Source organism: Arachis hypogaea, chromosome 17 (genome assembly GCF_003086295.3).
Source record: "Arachis hypogaea cultivar Tifrunner chromosome 17, arahy.Tifrunner.gnm2.J5K5, whole genome shotgun sequence".
Lineage (NCBI taxonomy): Eukaryota > Viridiplantae > Streptophyta > Magnoliopsida > Fabales > Fabaceae > Arachis > Arachis hypogaea.
The window spans coordinates 1606880-1626456 of record NC_092052.1 but is presented as its reverse complement, the minus strand read 5'-3'; the positions used below and the strand labels follow the sequence as shown (position 1 = coordinate 1626456).

Genomic DNA, 19577 nt, shown 5'->3' with positions numbered 1-19577 from the left:
TCAAAATCTAACCCTACACTCCATCATCTAAAGGTCAAAAAGAAAAATCATCACATGAAGACAATTATAATATCTTCATGGGAGTATCCACCATTGTAGATTATGTGTTAAAAAAATAAAAAGAGAGAGAGGGTTTGAATTATCAATTATGTACACACAAAATCATTGCATTTATCCAACCCGCAACCTAAAAAAAAAGAAAAAAAAAAAGATCGAAAGAAAAAAAGCATAGTAGGTTCAAGGTTGCATCTTTCACAAATCACAATCACACCAACGCTATCAACTTTGAACGGCACCTGCGGCAACCCCGAACAGCCAAAACATCCCTCATTTTAATAATTGAACCAAGCTTCAATCAATTCACATGCAACAATAATTATTGAAATCTAGCTAACAATAATAATTTTCAGCTCAAACTTCAAACTCAATAATAATAATAATCATAAAACAAAAATTATTGAATTACAACACTAACATGCAACTCAAGCATAAAAATTAAAAATAATAACAACAATAGTACAAGGTAATAAAGCTATCAAATTGTAAGTAGAAGTTGTTAATAACTAATAAATAATAATAATAATACACATGATAGAAGTGAATAAAGTAGTAAGAGCAGTTGAGTAGTTTTGTATCTTATTATTATTAATATTATCTAATGTTGTTGTTGGTGGGTTTGGTTTATTCTAAGTTGTTCTAACCTTAGGCTAATCGAACTTGTTGTGAGCAGAATCCAAAGGTGGATCTTGGGGGCCAGCAACGTAATCAAGGAGGGAGTTGTCAAGGGAAGAATCGGTAGCCGGTAAAGGAGAGGTCTTGGCGAAAAAGAAGACTAAGGCAAGAACAAGAGCTGTGGAGAGTAGAAGTGGCCAGAAATATGCCAAGAGATTCATGAATCTTGGTGCCACCGTTATGAGGCTCAAGATTGTTGCTGACAAAATAAGTGTTGCAAGGATATGGTATCTCAACTTCACCAACTTTTCTGGGATCTCCATGAATCTTGATCTGAGGTTTGGTGAGTGAATGAGTGTGTGAATGAGAGGAAAAGAGTCTCTCTCAGGTTGAGATTGGTGTTTTCTGTGCAGAGATTCTCTCAGACAAAAAAGGTCTTTGTTTTTGGGAAGGATGAGAGAGAGTGTTTTTTTTTTTTTTTTTTTTTTTAACTCTGGCACCGTCACTATAGTCTATAGGGGGATTTACTTTCAAGTTTCAATTATTTTTTATCTTCAATTTCATATTTCATGTTAATATGAAAATTTAGTTAATTCTTACTAATATATTTTAAGTTTTAAAGAGTAAGTGTTATTATATGTTAAAAATGTTCACTTATGCTTTCTGTTCAGCTCGTTTGTATGATTATTCTCACTTTTTTTTTTTTTTTTTTTTTTTTTTTGGACAATATTCTCACTTAATAATAACATTAACAGCGATGAAAATAATCCTATGAATTAAAAGTGGGCCATTACTGAAAATTGGGCTCAGCCCAATAGTACTCTAGCCCACCTTCATTAAATCCCACCCCAAAAAAAAAAAGAAAAATGCACTGTCCAAAAAAAAAAATGCTACACGCTATGAGCATTTAGCAGCAAGCCAGCAACATAGGAAAAGTCTAGAGAGCCAGTAACTTTATCAAATTCTGACCAGCATGTAATCATCAAAGAAGAGTGAGCTATTTAATGAAATCTCACACTAATTTTACACTATTAAAAGTTTCATTGATGGCTATTTGATGACTATAAATCCTAAAAGTTACTGGCCCTAACATTTCTGCAGCAACATATTAATTGGTAATTACTAATTTAATTTAATTAAAACTACAATTAAAAGAGTACAATAACTTTCAGTCTTTCACAATGTTAAGATTAAGATTACGTTAAAAAAGAAAAAGAACTTATAGTTAATAATTTTAAAATTTCGGAGATGAAGGTTGATTAGTAAACAATTATTATGAGTTTATGACATGATTAATCTACATCTCTGAACTCTAGTAGAAGTGTCAAAAAAGCGAGAGAAGAGAGAAGACGCGAGTGGCATCTGAAGAAAAAATGGCGCGTGTTGGAGGCACAAGCGCCGTTGGCTTCGGTGGCGCCATTTTGGTGTGCGTAGCTTTTGCCTACTTCATCTCCGACCGTCGTTGGAAGAAGAAGAAACCGATAATGAAGAAAACCAGAGGAGGAGTGGTTGATGCCATTGGCAACACTCCTTTGATTCGAATCAACAGCCTCTCCGATGCTACTAACTGCCAAGTAATCACAATCATAATGAAATTCATTCTTTCTTCTCTCTCTGCTTTCAATTCACCTCACATACTTGCTTTTCTCTCTTCAGATTCTTGCCAAGTGCGAGTTCCTTAACCCTGGTGGCAGCGTCAAAGATCGTGTTGCTCTTCAAATTATCCAAGAGGTACAAATCTTACTGTTTTTTAGGGTTTCATTTGTCATATTCATATTAAGTCTGAATGAATAAGATTTTTAGATAAATTCATAGTTTGTGACAAATTAGGTGTGAGATCAAAGTCTTCCACTACATATCAAACTCTCTATGATTGATTATGTAGGCCTTGGAATCTGGCCAGCTAAGTCCAGGTGGAATAATCACTGAAGGGAGTGCTGGTAGCACTGCCATTAGCATCGCCACGGTTGCTCCTGCATTTGGATGCCAATGCCACGTTGTTATACCCGATGATGCTGCCATTGAGAAGGTAGGTACTTTTGTTATTCTAGTTAAGCATGCTAATTATGCACTATTAGGACTCATTAGCTTGTAACATTTTGTATATCATTATAGAGCTGCTAGATTAATCTTGACAAAGTGTAGTTTCTGTCTATCAAGTTAATTTAAATCAACCATGTTTCTTCTTAGCCTCCCCACTATTACTGAAGCAATTTGTTTACTCTATTGGAATCAAATTTCAGTCTCAAATAATTGAAGCCCTTGGGGCAACTGTTGAAAGAGTAAGACCAGTGTCAATTACTCACAAAGATCATTTTGTCAATATTGCAAGGAGAAGGGCATCTGAAGCAAATGAGTTCGCATCAAAGCTCAGAAATTCACAATTGAATGGCAAGGACACATACCAGATAAACGGTCACAAATCCAATGGTTATGATCACAGTTCACTCTTTCCTACTGATTGTAAAGGTGGATTTTTTGCGGATCAGTTTGAGAATTTGGCGAACTTCAGAGCCCATTATGAGGGTACAGGGCCTGAGATTTGGGAACAAACCAATGGAAATTTGGATGCATTTGTTGCAGCAGCAGGCACTGGTGGCACTGTGGCTGGTATTAGCAGTTTTCTTCAGGTTTATACCCCGTTCCTCCATCTTCACCTTTGCAACAATGTGATTCCGATTATGGAACCTGCTTGACATTCTAGTTTTATGCACAACAGGAAAAGAATCCAGGGATCAAGTGCTTCCTTATAGATCCTCCTGGTTCCGGTTTGTATAATAAGGTAACGAGGGGAGTTATGTATACAAAAGAGGAGGCAGAAGGACGAAGACTTAAGAATCCATTTGACACCATAACAGAAGGAATCGGAATTAACAGGATAACAAGGAATTTTGCAAAGGCAAAGCTTGATGGCGCTTTTCGAGGCACAGATCTTGAGGCTGTTGAAATGGCTAGGTTGTAGTGTATATCTTACATATCACTTATTCATCTTATATATTTTCCTTACTCAGATGGTATTTTGTTTCTTTCTTCTTCTTTATGTTCATGCCAACCAGAAGACATGATGAAAGAATTGAATCATGGACATGAATATTTTACTGAATGTCGGCTTTTTAATGTATTAGGTTCCTCTTGAAGAATGATGGGCTCTTCTTAGGAAGCTCTTCAGCAATGAATTGTGTAGGAGCAGTTAGAGTAGCGCAGGCATTGGGCCCTGGTCACACAATTGTGACAATCCTCTGTGACAGTGGAATGCGACACCTGAGCAAGTTCCACAACGACAAATACTTGTCTCAGCTCGGATTGATGCCAAAAGCAACTGGATTGGAGTTCTTGGGCATCAAATGAGGAGTCAAGAGATCTCTTGTTTTGAAGTTTAAATGCACTAGCAGCTATACTATCGGCACCCCAGTTTCTAGTGATCTTTCGGTTTCAGCTGAGTGGCTAGTTAGATGTTTGAAGAAGGTTGAGTGCAAGATCAGAGTATATTTCATCTCAGGATTTTGACATGGACAAGGACGGGTAGTTACATTCCACAATCATATTGAGGGCGTTACATTTGATTGATGTAACATTTAGAATGTTGTACGGTTCATTCTTTGTTAGACTAATTTATTTAGTTAATAATTAGTTTAGTGAAATGCATGTTGACCGATTCTTAGTTGACAAAATACAAATTCACTTTGGGCAGAATTTCTTGGTAAGAGAAGTGTTGCTACTTTTAATTATTTTTCACTTTTATTCTTGGCAAATTATTAACAATTGTTTCAAACTTGCACACAGTATATATATATATATATATATATATATATACCGGTATAAGGCCTTCTCTTCAAATCTTTTTCGTAAAAGATAGGAGACTTTTAAATATCATCTAAAGACCAATTGATACATTTATTATCTGAGTACATAAAATCCAAAACTGTATGTCCCAAGAGATAATGCATTAAACTATAACATAAGACCAGAAGTTCTACTTCAACAATGGCTGGAGAAACTATCATCTTTAATTGTTTCATTACCTCCTCTCAAATTGAGATTCATGGCAATGTGGATCTAACCATTCCTTTGGGGACCCCTTTGCCATGTTAGCATTCACTTTCCCACCACCAACAAGCTCCCTTAGGTTATCCACTTTGTTTTCCCTACCAGTCCCACTAGTTCTCTTATCAGCTTCTTTCAGCTTTTGCTTGAGCTTCTGTTTTCGGTTTGGTGGATTTGTCTCTTGTTGTTTTGATTGTGAAGGAGGGGCTCCGTGTGGTCCGAGATATATGTTCTCTTCTTTCTTAACCTACACAAACAAATACAATTACTTAGCTTAAAACATTCTACCCAAGTAGTTCTATCCAAAGCAAAAAGCTTATGAAATTTTCACAATAAGAAATAACACTTTGAGCTGACCTTTGCGGCAGAATTTGAGGATTCTATGCTTGGAACATGCGGTTTACTTTGATCCGAGTCAATTCCCAAACTTGGAATCACAAACCCATCAGTGTCTACGAGTCAAAAATCACTCATTGAATATCAGAAGCAGAAAATCTGTGTGTTTGGATGCATGTAACTTTAAGGGCAGAGAACTCAACCAATCAAATAAGTATATAGAGTGCAAAAAATGGAAACCAACGTCAAATCAATCACTCTAACAATTCAGTTAAAACTTGAAAAGAAGCAGTTGAATCAAAGGAGAATAGCAACTCATGCCTGAGCTATGAGCATTCAACAGGAGACTCACACAAAAAGTAGGGGATGAGATCCAACAACAATTACCTATCTAATTAGCAGAATTTGCATCCCGATTCACATGATATCCACCCGCAAATGCGATAAATCAAAACAATATTCAACATTCAATTTTCAATATTAGCATCATAAAAATCAATCCTTGATCCAACCCAACCCAAGAGAGAAACACGGTATAGAAGGAAAAAAAACATGGAAACATCATTATTTCTTCTACCTTCATAGTTCTAAGATAATACATAAAAATAGGAATAAAAAAAAGGAACTTTGAAGGAAAAAATAGCATACCCCACTCATCTTCTTCTTGTTCAATGGGAGAAATTGTGGGCATTTGAGAAGGGTCCATTGGAAACTGACGACCATGGATTTGATGGCAAAGTGGGCGATGAAGCCCCAAATGAAGAAAGCGCAGATGAGATCTCAAGAGAGAATCAAATCGAAACTATAATCTATTATGCTATCGATGAATCAAGAGATAAGATGCTTTGGGGAAGGGAACAAATAAACCCTAACTCAAGTCTAGGGTTTCGGTCCCTGAATTGCCCCTGCTGTTTTGAGCGGAAATTGTTTGAAGGTTGCACCATTAGTTCTCCACATATCAAGGGTAGTTTTGTTATTAAATCTATGAAAATATAATTTATCATAAATTATAATTCTAATTCCTTCTCTGGAACATTTATTTTTAATAGCTAAATTAAAATAATATTTTTTTAAAACGATAACATGTTAATTTATCTAATTTTTTATTAATACTTAGATACTGATTTATTTCAATCCATATATATATATATATATTATATTTAACCGAGCATATAATTTAAATATATTTTAAAGATAGTATAAAAGTAAAATAATTTTATTCATATAGTAACACATAATTAAATTATGAATTATAGTTCAAATGATATAATATTTTCGTACACATCTAAGATCAAATCTTTCTATCTTTAATTAAAAAAAACTACACATAATTAAAATTTAATAGAAAATACTTATATTAACATTATATTAAATTTAAGTTTATATATATATTTTTTTGTCATATAAGAAGTTATTATTTTTGTCATAATTCATGGAATAACTTGGAAGTTTTACCCTCTATTATGCAAATTTTTGCTTAAGTAAATTGCCTCTAACCAAAAAAAAAAAAAAATCACGAGTGTCTTTTTTTTTTTTTAAAACATTAAACATATTAATTTTTACTGATAAAAAATAATTATTTAAAAAATAAACACTTTAATTCTTTTATCATGTTATTATTTTTAAAAAACATTATAGACTAACTCTTCGCTTTTATAAAGATATTAAGACCAAAATTATTTTTTATTTTGTTTGAAGCTATCAATACATGTAATCTTCTCTAATCTTCTAAAATATTAAGGATCAATCTATAAATTTTAATTTATTTTAGCACTAACATGTGAAGGGAGATGTTAGCTAATCTAAACTTCACACTCTAAACGAGGTCGTTTTGCAAGGAATAAGGAGAAACAAAGCAGAGAATCTCTAATTCTCTTTGCGGATAGATTCTAAATTCACCTCCGCCGCTGCTCCTACTACCGCGGCTTTGCCTCAACCCACCGGAGCTTTGTTCTGCTTCCGCAAGCTCTTCTGTTGCTTCCCGTGGCCTGTTAGGGTTCGTTTTTCTAACTTTTTATTTTGTGACTTTTTTTTTTTTTAATTAGTTACTTAGTTTCTAGGGTTTAGTTCATGTGAAACTTGTTCATGTAATAATTTTTATTAAATTGAATTCCAATAAGTTCAAATCCCCGATTAGAATCCAAAATCTGACACGCAAAAGAATCATTAAGAGATTGTTTGCTTTGATCCGTCAAATAGAATGGAATAATTTGTTGTTTGCAATTGCATAGTAAAAAGACAACACTAAAAGATCAAGGATTGCATTTTGAGATTGAATTCTTTTGATAAATAACTTCTGGGAGCTCTGTTGTTTTATTCTTCAAGAAGTGCATTTTACTCTTTTCTGGAAGATTTGTTGCATTCATTCTACTGAAATAGCTTGAATACAGGCATATACTAAGATTGGTAATTACAATTTACAGACCAATAGGGTTTGTTGATGTCCCAAAAGTGAAGTCAGTTGAGTTGAATATCTGTTATGGCTGATAACGATGAGGATTCAGCAATGCCAAGGGATGCAAAGATTGTGAAGTCTTTGTTAAAATCAATGGGCGTTGAAGACTATGAACCTTGTGTTATACACAAATTTCTTGAGCTCTGGTATCGCTATGTCGTCGACATCTTAACCGATGCACAAGTCTACTCAGAGCATGCCTCCAAGTCTGCAATTGACTGTGATGATGTTAAGCTTGCTATTCAATCCAAGGTTAACTTCACCTTCTCCCAACCACCACCCCGAGAGGTATTTCAATTCAATTCTTTCCATTTTTTTCAATTTCTATTCTTCATTCCTGGTTGTGGTTGAGATTGACATTGACATTCGCTTATTGGTATTGTTTAGGGTTAGCTTGTAGAACTTAATCTTGCATTTATTTTAGATTCATGGGGACTGTCAATTGAAGTTAGAAAATTAGGAAGCTAGGGCTTCGATCTGTTTTGAGATGTAGTGGATAAACATTGGTTAACTTGAAAGTAAGGTGAGAAAATCGAGATTTTAGGTGAAATCGAGAAAGTAAATTAAGTATGTAAAACATGAAATGGTAACAAGATTTAAATCGTAAAATCGTTGGACCTAGTACAATTTTGTAAAATCGATTGACTCATTTAAAATTGTAATATCGAAATATTTTAAGAGTTGAATCGAGATTCTTGTTACTATGCTTGAAAGGATCCCTGTCAGTTGTGTTGAGTAATGAGTAACGAGTAATGCTAGAAAATTAGTAAGATATGATATTTGTAATGTGACGGCAGGTGCTTCTGGAGTTGGCGCAAAACCGCAACAAGATACCATTGCCAAAGTCTATAGCAGGGCCTGGTCTTCCACTTCCACCTGATCAGGACACATTAATCAGTCCCAACTACCAGCTTGCGCTTCCGAACAACAAAAGGCCTGCAGAGCCCATGGAAGAAACAGAGGATGAAGAACCTGCTAATCCCAACCCTTCCCAGGAAGAGAAGACAGATATTATGATGCAACAGAATCCTCATCAGAGAGTGTCTTTTCCCCTCCCCAAACGCCAAAGGATTGATTCCCCATCCACCACTTAAATGTAACAGAAATGTATTGACTTGTAGAGTGAATCCACTGGGTTTTCAGATTGGAACAAAATCATCAAGAAACTGCTCATGTTATAGTGTGATCAGTGTTCATCTCAGCTGTATGACTGTATCTGTTGTGATTGGATACTTACAACTGAACTGAAAATGCATTCAATCAGTTCATTTAGTCTGTATTTGCAATTTATTAAATCCTTGTTCCACCAGGCCACTAGTTAATATTCCAAATTCATCAGAGTAATTAGGAGACTAGTTATTTATTCGTATTTTGTGGCATTTGTTTAGTTTCATTTCTGTTTGAAGGGTTATATATATATATATATATATATATATATTAACTTTTCTCTGCAAATTTCCTATATTAATACTCTAAACCATTGCCACTTGTGTTAGTTAATAATAATAATAATAACAACAACAACAACAACACAAATCTTTTAATATCATAATTCATTTGACAAATCAAATCACGGGAAAGCATTATTTTCAGCTATGCAGTGACTTTTTGTAAAATCTTCTCTATCTAGCATCATTTCGTCATAGGCACGAGCAATGATTAGGAGTGAGATTATATATTAGAGCCAAGAATTATCCATAATTAATTTCAAAAAGGGACGGAAAGCTGACAACGACATTCACAATTCTTGTGCACATGAAAATGATTTTCTTACTTTCCTGATATAAAATAAATAAAAAAAAGCTAAGAAATGAGTTGCATCTTTTTTTGTGTGACTAAATTAGTTGCATTACCTATTGATCATTCATTTTTTTTTCCATTTTGTATTTTAATGTTACAATCATCCTTTCAGCAAGCTCCTAATTATCAGAGAAGAAAATTTTTTATTTGATTCCTCACTCATGATGTCAGCATGATCACCTAGCACTTTATCTTTTGTTTTAGTTTTTAATTCGACAATTTAATAATTAATCTGTCAGAGATCGAAATTATATTTAAAAATTTATTACTCATCAATAAATTACTACATATACAAGACAAAATATGAATATGTATACGTAACACTTTCTTATTACAATGGATTAGGATAGTTTATTTCATTCACAATGGGCCTCCACTCCATCAAAACATGCATCACATGCTGTCATGCTGAGGATAGAAATGGAACTCTGAATAGTTACTCCTTCATGGCTTTTCCCTCAAGACCCAAGACAAGAGAAAATGGGTCAGTTTGCATTGCATTGCTCATTTCATTTATTATATATAATAAAATTTGCAGGGTGTAAATTTCTTTGTTGACCAACACACATAAAAAATTATACATTGCTGCAGAAAGCTATTATTCTGGATTTGTACGTTTCTTTTTATGCTTCTTGTGAAAGTCTTGTCTTGAAAAGAAATCATTCAATGCAATTCCATATATATATATTCATCTGAAAAATATTTGTAAGATCTTAAAACACACCTTATATCTATACATATATATATATATATATATATATATATATATATATATATATATATATATGTTGCATAATTGTAAATAATTTTAGAAAATACACTAAATATATTTTAAAGGCATGCAAGTATTTATTGTATTAATTCGAGAGTTTGGTTTGTTTGACTCTGAATATAATATAAGGAGAATCAAGAAAGACCTTATTCTTAGGTATAGATTACCAATGTGTCTTTAATAGTTTAATTAATGAAACTTGTTTTGTTTTGAGGTTTCTGTGCTACTTATATTGCCATGTGAAGGATACTCAGATATAAATGGCACATGCACTCGATAATTCCAATGCTTTTATGTTCCAAACATCGATGAAAAACAAACATCATAGCCATCTCCAAGATATATAATCATCTCAGTTTCACATTAACCAATTACTAAATATATATAACCAAAACAGGTTGGTTTTAATTGTCAGAAAAATATTGAACAAACAGTTGCTCAGAAGTAGGAAAAAAGAAAAGGAGAGTTAAAAAACTCACCAAATCTCAACTACTTGTTTGAAGCTATAATAATGAAGAAAAAGGGTATGATCCTTTGGATCTTATTCACACATTTGTTGTGGATAAAATTAAACCTTTTTCTCCTTAGCTTTCCCTTTTCTTTTTTTTTTTAACATTTTTAGCAACAGTTCTACAAAATGGTATCAATTTTTTTCTTAAAAGGCTCTTTTTTTGGCACCCCAAATTCCTTTTTCCCATGCTAATAAAAACCATGTATTTTACCACAGATAAAGACTACAGCTTGAACAAAAAAAATCAGGTACTTTTTAACTTTCTCTGTATGTTTTTTCTTTTTTCATTTTCTTCCTCCATAGATCTTCATCTCTTGTTTTCCATAGTTTCTACATACATAAGTAAATTTCAGTGAGTGAATATGGAGAAAGTATCAATTCAACAAATCTTTTGCAAGCTGTGTCCTTTGCTACCTTTTGTTCTTGTTCTTGTTCTCTTTTCACTCTTATACTTCTTTTCAGTTTTTGAATCCTTTCCTCATTCTCTTTTTACAACACTGGTTGCTCTTTTCACCACTTTGTTTCTTGTCACATTGACAAGGACAAAATGGTCCATAGATGAAAAGAATTTAGTCCAAGATAATAACCTGAAGAAATTGGAGTCTTCACTTCCTTCATTATTAGGAGATGTTACCAAAGAAAGTGAAATCAATGCTGATGAGAAGTATGAAGAACAACATGCTGATCAAGATTCAGAAAGTCAAAGCACAAGTAGTTTTGAGAATGATCAAGAAAGAAGTGAAAATTATGGCATGATTTCTAATAGTGATGTTGATGATGTTGATGAGGAGGAGGAAGAAGAAGAGGAAGATAGCTTGATTGAAATCAAACTTCCAAACAGGTACTTGGTTGAGGAACCTAAGCAAAAATTTGAGTCTAATTTGACAGAGTTGTTCTTGCCAGAATACATGTTCAAGCAGAAGGGTCTAATGGATCTATTAGAAGAAATCAATGAGATAAATGAGGATGAAAATTTAATTGAAATTGATATTTCAATGGGATCTACCAAATGTCAAGATTTTAGACTAAAGAAGGAATTGGCATATTATGGAGCAGATCAATGTGTTCTTAGTGATTGATAGAGATATTTCAATCTTATGCTGCCATTATTTCAGGTCTTGTTGTGTAGCAAATTTTGTTTTCTACTTCTATTCTATTAACTTGAAACTCAATCTTAAGCTGCTATTTTTAGGATGAGTTTAATCCTAATTCTAATCTTAGTTAAATTTCTTGACTTATTACCATTTTCCACTTTACTAATTTTTGCACCTAAATTAGAAAATTGGAGTCCTTTTTTCTTAATCTTTTTGCAGCTAAATTATGTAAAAAATTTGATCCCACAAAACATAGTATGATGATATTTTGTTTGTAGTCATGATTCTAATCCGAAAAAGAAGAACATTATTAAGTGGGTGTATGAAGATTGTGTTGTTCTTTTTCTCTTTATCTTTCTGTTTTTTTTTTTCTTTCCGCAGTATTCGGTCAATTTGGTAAACTAATAATTAATTCGCCGCGAATTAGAGTTCTATCTAAAAGTCTATTTCTGTCCAATGAGTCATTACTTACACAAAGCAAAATTTAAATCTTTCGACATTTACTTAGACAAATGAGTGTGCTAACCACTCATCGATCTGCTTTATATTTACTTTTTATGCAGTTTGCAATATGCAATGCTAGTGTGCTACAATCGAATAAGGTTTCAATTTTATATTTCACAGGTATTTAAAGAAATGAACCTAATAATTTTGATTATGCCGATAGTGAAAACTCAAGTGCAATCGATTTCAGGTGAAGTTGATAACTAAGAGTCGTTAGATAATTTGACTTATTTGGCTAAATTTTCATCTAACAGCACTCAGCTATCAACTTCACGTGAAGTCGACTGCACCTGAATTTTCACCTGTGCCGATAATATTCTTCAGCTTTCTTTCTACAAATATTGGAGCACCAACAATCAGAGGCGGATGAGTAATTTTCATACTATATACTTAAAAAAATGGTCCAAAGGAATCAAACAATATTATTTGCTTACTGAAAATTTTGATGTTTATTTATAAACAAATTCTACTACAACTAGATTAACTTGTGAAAAAAGAAAGATTAATTTATGAACACTACTCACCTCGGACTCACGTACTTTCTTTATTCTTGAATTTGGAAAGTGTTTAATTAAGTGAAGACAAACTTTTGTTGTGAGAAATAATGCTTGGGTTTAGTTAATATGCAGTTTAAGAATACATATTAAAATTATTATTAGTAAAACTTTTAATTTTTTTTTTTATTTTAATAGATGCATAACAGACTGTAAAATAAAAATTTATATTTTTTAAATAGACAAATTATTTATAACCTTAATATATGTTCAAAAATATATATTAGTTAATCTCTTATGCAAAATTAGTGGGAAAAAAAAATCTTCTCTATGCTCAAAAATATGTATTAGTTAATCTCTTATGCAAAATTAGTAGAAAAAAAATCTTCTCTTCCTTAGGTGAGTATAATCCATTGGCAATTTTTTTTTATTTCTGTTTTATAAAATTTTTTGCAATTGAACTCTGTACCTCCTCTTAAACCATAATTCAACAAGTCACAAAAAAAAATCATAATTTTTTTTTGGTTTGCACTAGGGTATCATAAGGTCGAAAGCTCAATGACTAATCTCTCGGATATTGCAGAGGTAAAGTGGGTGACCCTCCCAAACAAACAAGCTCCAGTTCCACTATTTTTTTAATAAAAGTTTTATTTTCTGTAAAAAAAAACTGTGAAAAAATGGTCCTGAATTTTGGTTTCGTTGGTGGTCATGGGTCAGTCCGGGCTACGTTATCAAAGTATTGGGCTAAGGTTCTATCCATTTAATGTCCAACAGTTATGACTTATGTACATTATTTTTCTTGGTGTTACAATTTAGAACTAACACTAACTCCAAGACAAAAAAAAAAAAAAAAAACCAACACTAACTTGTCTCATCTATCTTGAGTGGCAAAAAAATAGCTTGTCCTATTCTTTCAATTTGATAGTTTAAATCCTTATTTGTAAATGTAATAATTTATTGGCTAACAAAAAACTTTTAAACAGAACTTAGATCTGCGATGAATTAATCATTGACATACCGATACGAAGATATCGCGAAAAAAAAAATAATAATAATAAATAAAAGGTCATTATCAACTATACAATCTATTATAGCTTCACACACAAAGTATTAAATTTCTACGTACATACTTCACTCACTAATTTGTGTTCTACACATAATTATAAGTATCACACGGTTTTTTTTTTCAAGTATCACAATGCATGAGGAATTTTATTAATTTGTCATGCCACAGCGTTTGTATTATTTGCCTATATATATATATATATATATATATAACTCAATGTAGTAGTATTTTAGGATTCAATTTTTTTTTTTTTTTGGTTGAAAATGTATCTACCCGGTTATTAATCTATGCTTTTCATTCCATGAAATCACGAGGTTGTAATATAATAAATTTGAACCGTTTTTACAGTTAATTTCACAATAGGGTTGCATAGAGGAGTTGCTTTCTTATAATGTGAACTCATTCTCCTGATCTTGAAAATTAAATTTCAAGATTATTATTATTATTGCTTAAAATTTCTATATCAACCTTTTATTGGGTTCTAAGCACTGTTTTCTGACCTAATCTATACGCTAGCATTACTTCAAATAAATACAATGCAAGTGGAGCAATTCAAAAAGTTTATAGCCATGCTTTCTTCACTTATATTAGTGGCGCACCAAAAACATGCACCTACATTTATTATAGCCCCCCTCAAATTAATTACAAGATTTATATATCTTAATCTAAAATAATAATATGTTATTTTGCATTGAGAAGGTGACTGGTGGAATATATAGTATAGTTTATAATTACATTTATCAAGTGTTGGAATTAAAAAAGACTCCATATTGTAAGGTTGGTTATTTAGAATACATATAATAAGACCCATCATTATATAAAGTTTTCGTCAAAACTTGCATTTATTATTGCATTACTATTGGTCATAGACTAGGGTAAGTTCTGTTTCCTTTGACTTCATAACACAAGATGATTGATATATTGAAGAATAACTTTTTGTTTAATGAAAAATGATTTACATTTGAGTCTAAGTACGGAATTTAATTATTCATTATTAGCTAATATCAACTAATTTTATTTAAATTTTTTTAGTCTCATATATTCATTATCGTTTTTTTTTTCATCTCTTTTTCTTCCTCCTTCTAACATCAGTTAAAGGTTGATAACTACCAATATCAGTTACTTTAACTTTTTTACTATAAATTTTAAATCTTAAATTTTAAATTATAAACTATAAATTAAATCTTAACTCTTAACCAATATATTCTAAATTATATATTATAAATTTTATACTCTAAATTTTAAACTCTCAAACAAAATAAGAATTAAAAAATAATTCTGCAATAAAAAATAACTATATTAACTAACTAAAAATAGTTCTTTATATTTATTAACAAAAATATTAAGAGGTCAATATTTTTTATTAATATTAGTTAATATTTTAATTTTATATTATTAAAATTTAAAATTAAATAATATTTAGAGTTTAAAATTTAGTATTTAGTGTTTAAAGTTGATGAAAGATTAGTTAAAAAATGATAAATTTATCTAGTAATTAATAATGTAGCTTTGCTCATTTATTATTTACATTTCAACAAAGGCTAGGAACCAAAAGAGTACTAGCCAAATGTCTCTGGATGAATTCAAAATCTTTACGTGAATTGTACTTATATTAGGCATTAGGATGTTTCTTCTACTAAGTATCAGAATGTTTCTTTTTCATATTAAATGGATGTTTTTTTATATATTTTATAAAAAATTTTATATACTAAAAATTGGGATTGTTGGAAGTTCCGTAATCTCCACCCCTATTTCTCCAACGTATCATTCAGAATTTTAATTTGAAGTGATAAGTAATTAATATCAAATATTATAAATTAAAAATAAATAAAATTAATTAAATATAATTATAAATTAATTAAATTATTTACTTTTTAACTGATCACCTCTTAATTTCATATACTTTTCCTTTACATTTAGACTTCTTTATATATGAACAAGTGCTGTAGATCAAAATTAAACTGTCAAAATTGCCTCGCCATGCATGATTATTCTATCATACAAGTTAAAATATTATTATTAGAAGCAGATATTAAACTGAATTTGATATCACTATGTATAATTATAAATGCTTTGGCCATTACTATGATAATTTGCGCAAAAAACAAAGGAATACCGTCACAACAAAAGAAAGAAACAAGGAAATGACATCACATCAAGAGATTAGAAATTAAAACAATGATGCATGGGTCGGTGACCCACTTAGCTTAGTAGTTTGCATTGTACATCCCTAATAATGTTTTTAATAGTGGAGAGACCTACATGCAATGTCATTGTTTTTGTGACCACATTTTATAACTAATGCTACCTCTTTGCAATGCCTCAAAGCCCTATATGTTCGTCTTCAAATGCTTCATTATTGTGCATGGGTCCATATATATATAAACAGAATAACAGAATATGAAGGTTTTTTATGATTTTTATGATAGATTTATATTTTTTTAAGAAAATAAAATTGAATTTAATTTTGATGTACTGTCAATGCAAAACTGTTTTACATGTATATCTAATCACATAACGTCACATTATTAGTAAAAAACTAAAAATAACTACTTTTAATATTGATCGCGTAGATGGTCATAATAAAACGGTTGTAATAATTGTATAACTGTATAAAACGTTTTATACTGTCAATACATCAAAATTAAACTCAATAAAATATCAAGTAATTCTTTTTAAAAAAAATTTAATGAAATATTAGAGTTATAAATTCTTAAAAAATATAATGTTGAATACAATTTATTTTTTTATTAGAGATCTATAATTCTATTTTATAATTTTTTAAAATTTTCTTAAATAATACTTACTTAATACTTTATTTTATTTAAAAACCTATAAATCTATATATATATATATATATTACAAAATTTCTCCAGAAACCTATTTATCTTATTACTCTAAATATAAATATGCTTTTTGACAATGATTATTAATTTCAGAAAGAAAATAAGGAAAAAGAAAATCATTGTATCACTCAAATACAAAAAGATCATCAGTATTGAGCACTCCCATTTTAGATTTTATTAATACCACTAGCTTGTAGATATTTTGAGATATTTTGGAAATAAAAGCGTATGGTCCGTTCACGTCAAACTGATCCATTATATTTATATATACAATCTAAGGTCTTTTCTTCTTTTATTGAGTGTGTAATGATGTATGATATTGATTGATTTTTTCCTTTTCTTTATGGCTTAGATTTTTCTTTTGAATGTAAAGGCTTGTATTCATTGCCATCCTTTCTCTTTTTAATATAGTATTATAGGAAGTGATTCCTTTTATGTTTAGTTTTATTTATTATATTTAAAAAAAAAATAAAGTTAGTTTCTTTAAAATATTTGACAATGCATTGTAAAATTTAAGAAGATGATTGGTTTGATTATTTTTATTTTTACCTTAAATCATAAACTCTTAATCCTAAATTAATACTAAATCTTCCACAAAAACAAGAATTTTAGAATAAAAAAATTGATTAATATTCATTAATTAAAAATTAGTTTTTTATACTTTTTTTCTAAAAAAATATATATATAAAAAAGCTAAAATTGACAAATTTTGTGGGTAAAAAAAAAAACCTGTCAGTTTAAACACTAAAGAAAATAAACACAAGCTAAGAATTGTGGTTGAACTAATAATTTAATAAAATATTTTGGATCTAATATTTTAAACACTAAATATACAACTGTGTTACAATTTTAAAGGGATAATTTTATGGGATGCTTTCATAAAGACGTATAAAACGTCTTTTTTTTTTAAAGATGCTTACGTGTCATATTATTATTTGATATATTAATTAATCAGTTATTTTTTAATTTCTTAACAAATTAGAATAAAATCGATTTTTTTATAACAATAACAATAAATATAATTTCCTTTTGGGAATTCAAATATCTGCAAAACAAAAAGTTAGAGATATATTTATCTTTTTATAAAAAAATTTAAAGATATTTGATTTAGATTGTGTAATTCGATCGGATCAAATCGGGTGACAATTAGGTTTATTATTATTGATACAATAAATCGATTTTGTTCTGATTTATTAAAAAAATAAATTATTAATCGGTTTAATAAAGATGTTTAATAATAAAATGATACATATAAACATCTTAAAAAAAATATTTTTAATGTTTTTATTAAAGTGGTCTCTCAATTTTATTGCTTAAACAATTTTACTATTTTTTTTTTTTTACCAAAGATAAGAGACTCGAACCCACAACCTCTTAATTGAGTATGAAAAAATTATACCATTGGAACTATTACTGATTGGCTTAAACAATCTTACTATTACTATAGAATAATACAGTCCTTAAATTTCGGAAGAAAAAAAAAGACCCTAAAACAGTAACATAGTGTACGTAAGTGTTAAGTTTCTTTAACTAGAAGAATATGTGCACAAGGATGAGATTAGATATCATCATTATTATTGTGAGTAGCAGGCTACAAAATATTCTAAAGAATAATTTTATTCTCATCGAAAACAACTTTAGCCACGCAATTCATATTTTTGAAGTGAAAGTAGAGATACATATATATCTTGTTTACACAAATGTACAATCATGAAGAAGAAATTAAATTTACTTGACAAGGAAATTAAGGATATAATCACAATCTCTCTGATCCATTTCATTATTCCACGTCCTTGGTGATCTTTTATTTATGCCCTACAATGAATAATTCACACATGCACTTTTCCCAACTTTCTCAGCATGCATATATCTATGGATTAATATTTGATTTGATTGCTACACACAAAACGTTAAAAGACACACTCCTTATAACTAGTCCTAACTCATATATCACCGACACATCTAATCATAATCAAAATGCCCTCTCAAATTTGTTAGATATTTTATTTTGATAAATTAAATAAGTAATAAATATATTAAAACAAAAGAAGTTATAATGGTTAATAGTTAATACTTGTTTTGGGGAATACATAGTTTAGTTTTGTCCACGCAATTATATGCATTAAGTTGGCTGCATTTGAATATATAATATTCATCATAAGATGTTATGCTTTGAGATAATGAGATTAGGCTAAATCTGTTAGTAAATTAGAGTTGTCTTATTGCGAGATGTCACAGCAATATGCTGAACTCCACGCTGTAATTTATGATTCCTCTAGAAAAATACCCTAGACTAAAAATAGACGAATTATATATATATAGAGGAGAAAAAATAAGGGTTGATCGAAGTAATCATTATTTTATTGAAGAAAGCTACTAAGAATAAAAGGGTTTCCACCTAAGATATTTATTTTTGTATGAGATATGATGAAAAGAAAAGTTATTTGGTCATTGACCAAGTATGAACCATTAAAAATGAGCAGAGAATTGAAAGATTAATTCATGCATGTAGCTCCCAGCACTCTCTACCTATCAGAAAAGAATCAAATCAAAGAAAGCAAATATTGGTCTCTTAGCTTAAATAGAATTGAATTAGGAGATAATGGTTTTTTTTTTTTTTGTAATATCAATTAATTTTTAAGATTTTAAATTTTAATTCTAAATATTCAAAAAATTATAATTAAAAGAAATCTTATGACAAAAAATTAATTAATATTAATTAAAAGTTAATTTTCTATGTCTGTTCAAATAAATAATATTGAATTTATTGAATTGAAAGAAAAAGGAGAGGGTGATTAGATTAGAGAGTCCAAGTCAGACCAAGTGGCAGATACCATATGAACGGTGAAGATCACTCAGTCCCTCACCCAATCCAACGGATAAAACGTCGTCCGCGTAAGCTCACACTTATCGACTAACAACGGTCCAGAACGCTCCACGTGTCCACCAGATAAACCCCCTTATTAACCAACCAACTCAACGA

The 19577-nt window shown here is 30.3% G+C and overlaps 4 protein-coding genes and 1 long non-coding RNA gene across 5 annotated transcripts; 4 read left to right on the top strand and 1 right to left on the bottom strand.

The window, feature by feature from the left end:
• The first annotated feature begins 383 nt into the window (after positions 1–383).
• Positions 384–1310, top strand: LOC140180988 (uncharacterized). The gene is made up of 2 exons (XR_011875412.1): positions 384–523; positions 731–1310. It is a non-coding gene; the product is annotated as an uncharacterized lncRNA (long non-coding RNA).
• A 617-nt stretch (positions 1311–1927) lies between these two features.
• On the top strand, positions 1928–4397 carry LOC112764727 (cysteine synthase 2). The gene is made up of 6 exons (XM_025810488.3): positions 1928–2246; positions 2329–2403; positions 2558–2701; positions 2916–3302; positions 3392–3627; positions 3798–4397. Exons 1-6 carry the CDS (start codon positions 2046–2048, stop codon positions 4018–4020), a joined length of 1266 nt encoding a protein of 421 aa, XP_025666273.1. The 5' UTR covers positions 1928–2045; the 3' UTR covers positions 4021–4397.
• A 114-nt stretch (positions 4398–4511) lies between these two features.
• Positions 4512–6038, bottom strand: LOC112764729 (uncharacterized). The gene is made up of 3 exons (XM_025810489.3): positions 5701–6038; positions 5074–5168; positions 4512–4963 (listed from the first exon to the last, which is right to left on the bottom strand). The coding sequence occupies exons 1-3, from the start codon at positions 5756–5758 to the stop codon at positions 4691–4693; spliced, it is 426 nt and encodes a 141-aa protein (XP_025666274.1). The 5' UTR covers positions 5759–6038; the 3' UTR covers positions 4512–4690.
• Positions 6039–6665: 627 nt separating this feature from the next.
• LOC112765311 (transcription initiation factor TFIID subunit 9) lies at positions 6666–8838 on the top strand. The gene is made up of 3 exons (XM_025811220.3): positions 6666–7048; positions 7476–7795; positions 8305–8838. Exons 2-3 carry the CDS (start codon positions 7532–7534, stop codon positions 8599–8601), a joined length of 561 nt encoding a protein of 186 aa, XP_025667005.1. The 5' UTR covers positions 6666–7048; positions 7476–7531; the 3' UTR covers positions 8602–8838.
• Positions 8839–10214: 1376 nt separating this feature from the next.
• LOC112767162 (uncharacterized) lies at positions 10215–11816 on the top strand. The gene is made up of 2 exons (XM_025813042.3): positions 10215–10603; positions 10807–11816. The coding sequence occupies exon 2, from the start codon at positions 10953–10955 to the stop codon at positions 11667–11669; it is 717 nt and encodes a 238-aa protein (XP_025668827.1). The 5' UTR covers positions 10215–10603; positions 10807–10952; the 3' UTR covers positions 11670–11816.
• The last annotated feature ends 7761 nt before the right edge of the window (positions 11817–19577 follow it).

Excerpts from the sequence above, each read along its gene's own strand:
- LOC112764729 (XM_025810489.3), bottom strand. The coding sequence starts at position 5,758 with ATGGACCCTTCTCAAATGCCCACAATTTCTCCCATTGAACAAGAAGAA. Across the intron at positions 5,169-5,700 it reads ACAAGAAGAAGATGAGTGGG|ACACTGATGGGTTTGTGATT; the intron begins GTATGCTATTTT and ends TTTGACTCGTAG. Across the intron at positions 4,964-5,073 it reads CCTCAAATTCTGCCGCAAAG|GTTAAGAAAGAAGAGAACAT; the intron begins GTCAGCTCAAAG and ends TTGTTTGTGTAG.
- LOC112767162 (XM_025813042.3), top strand. The coding sequence starts at position 10,953 with ATGGAGAAAGTATCAATTCAACAAATCTTTTGCAAGCTGTGTCCTTTG.
- LOC112764727 (XM_025810488.3), top strand. The coding sequence starts at position 2,046 with ATGGCGCGTGTTGGAGGCACAAGCGCCGTTGGCTTCGGTGGCGCCATT. Across the intron at positions 2,702-2,915 it reads ATGATGCTGCCATTGAGAAG|TCTCAAATAATTGAAGCCCT; the intron begins GTAGGTACTTTT and ends ATCAAATTTCAG. Across the intron at positions 3,303-3,391 it reads GTATTAGCAGTTTTCTTCAG|GAAAAGAATCCAGGGATCAA; the intron begins GTTTATACCCCG and ends TATGCACAACAG.
- LOC112765311 (XM_025811220.3), top strand. The coding sequence starts at position 7,532 with ATGGCTGATAACGATGAGGATTCAGCAATGCCAAGGGATGCAAAGATT. Across the intron at positions 7,796-8,304 it reads CCCAACCACCACCCCGAGAG|GTGCTTCTGGAGTTGGCGCA; the intron begins GTATTTCAATTC and ends ATGTGACGGCAG.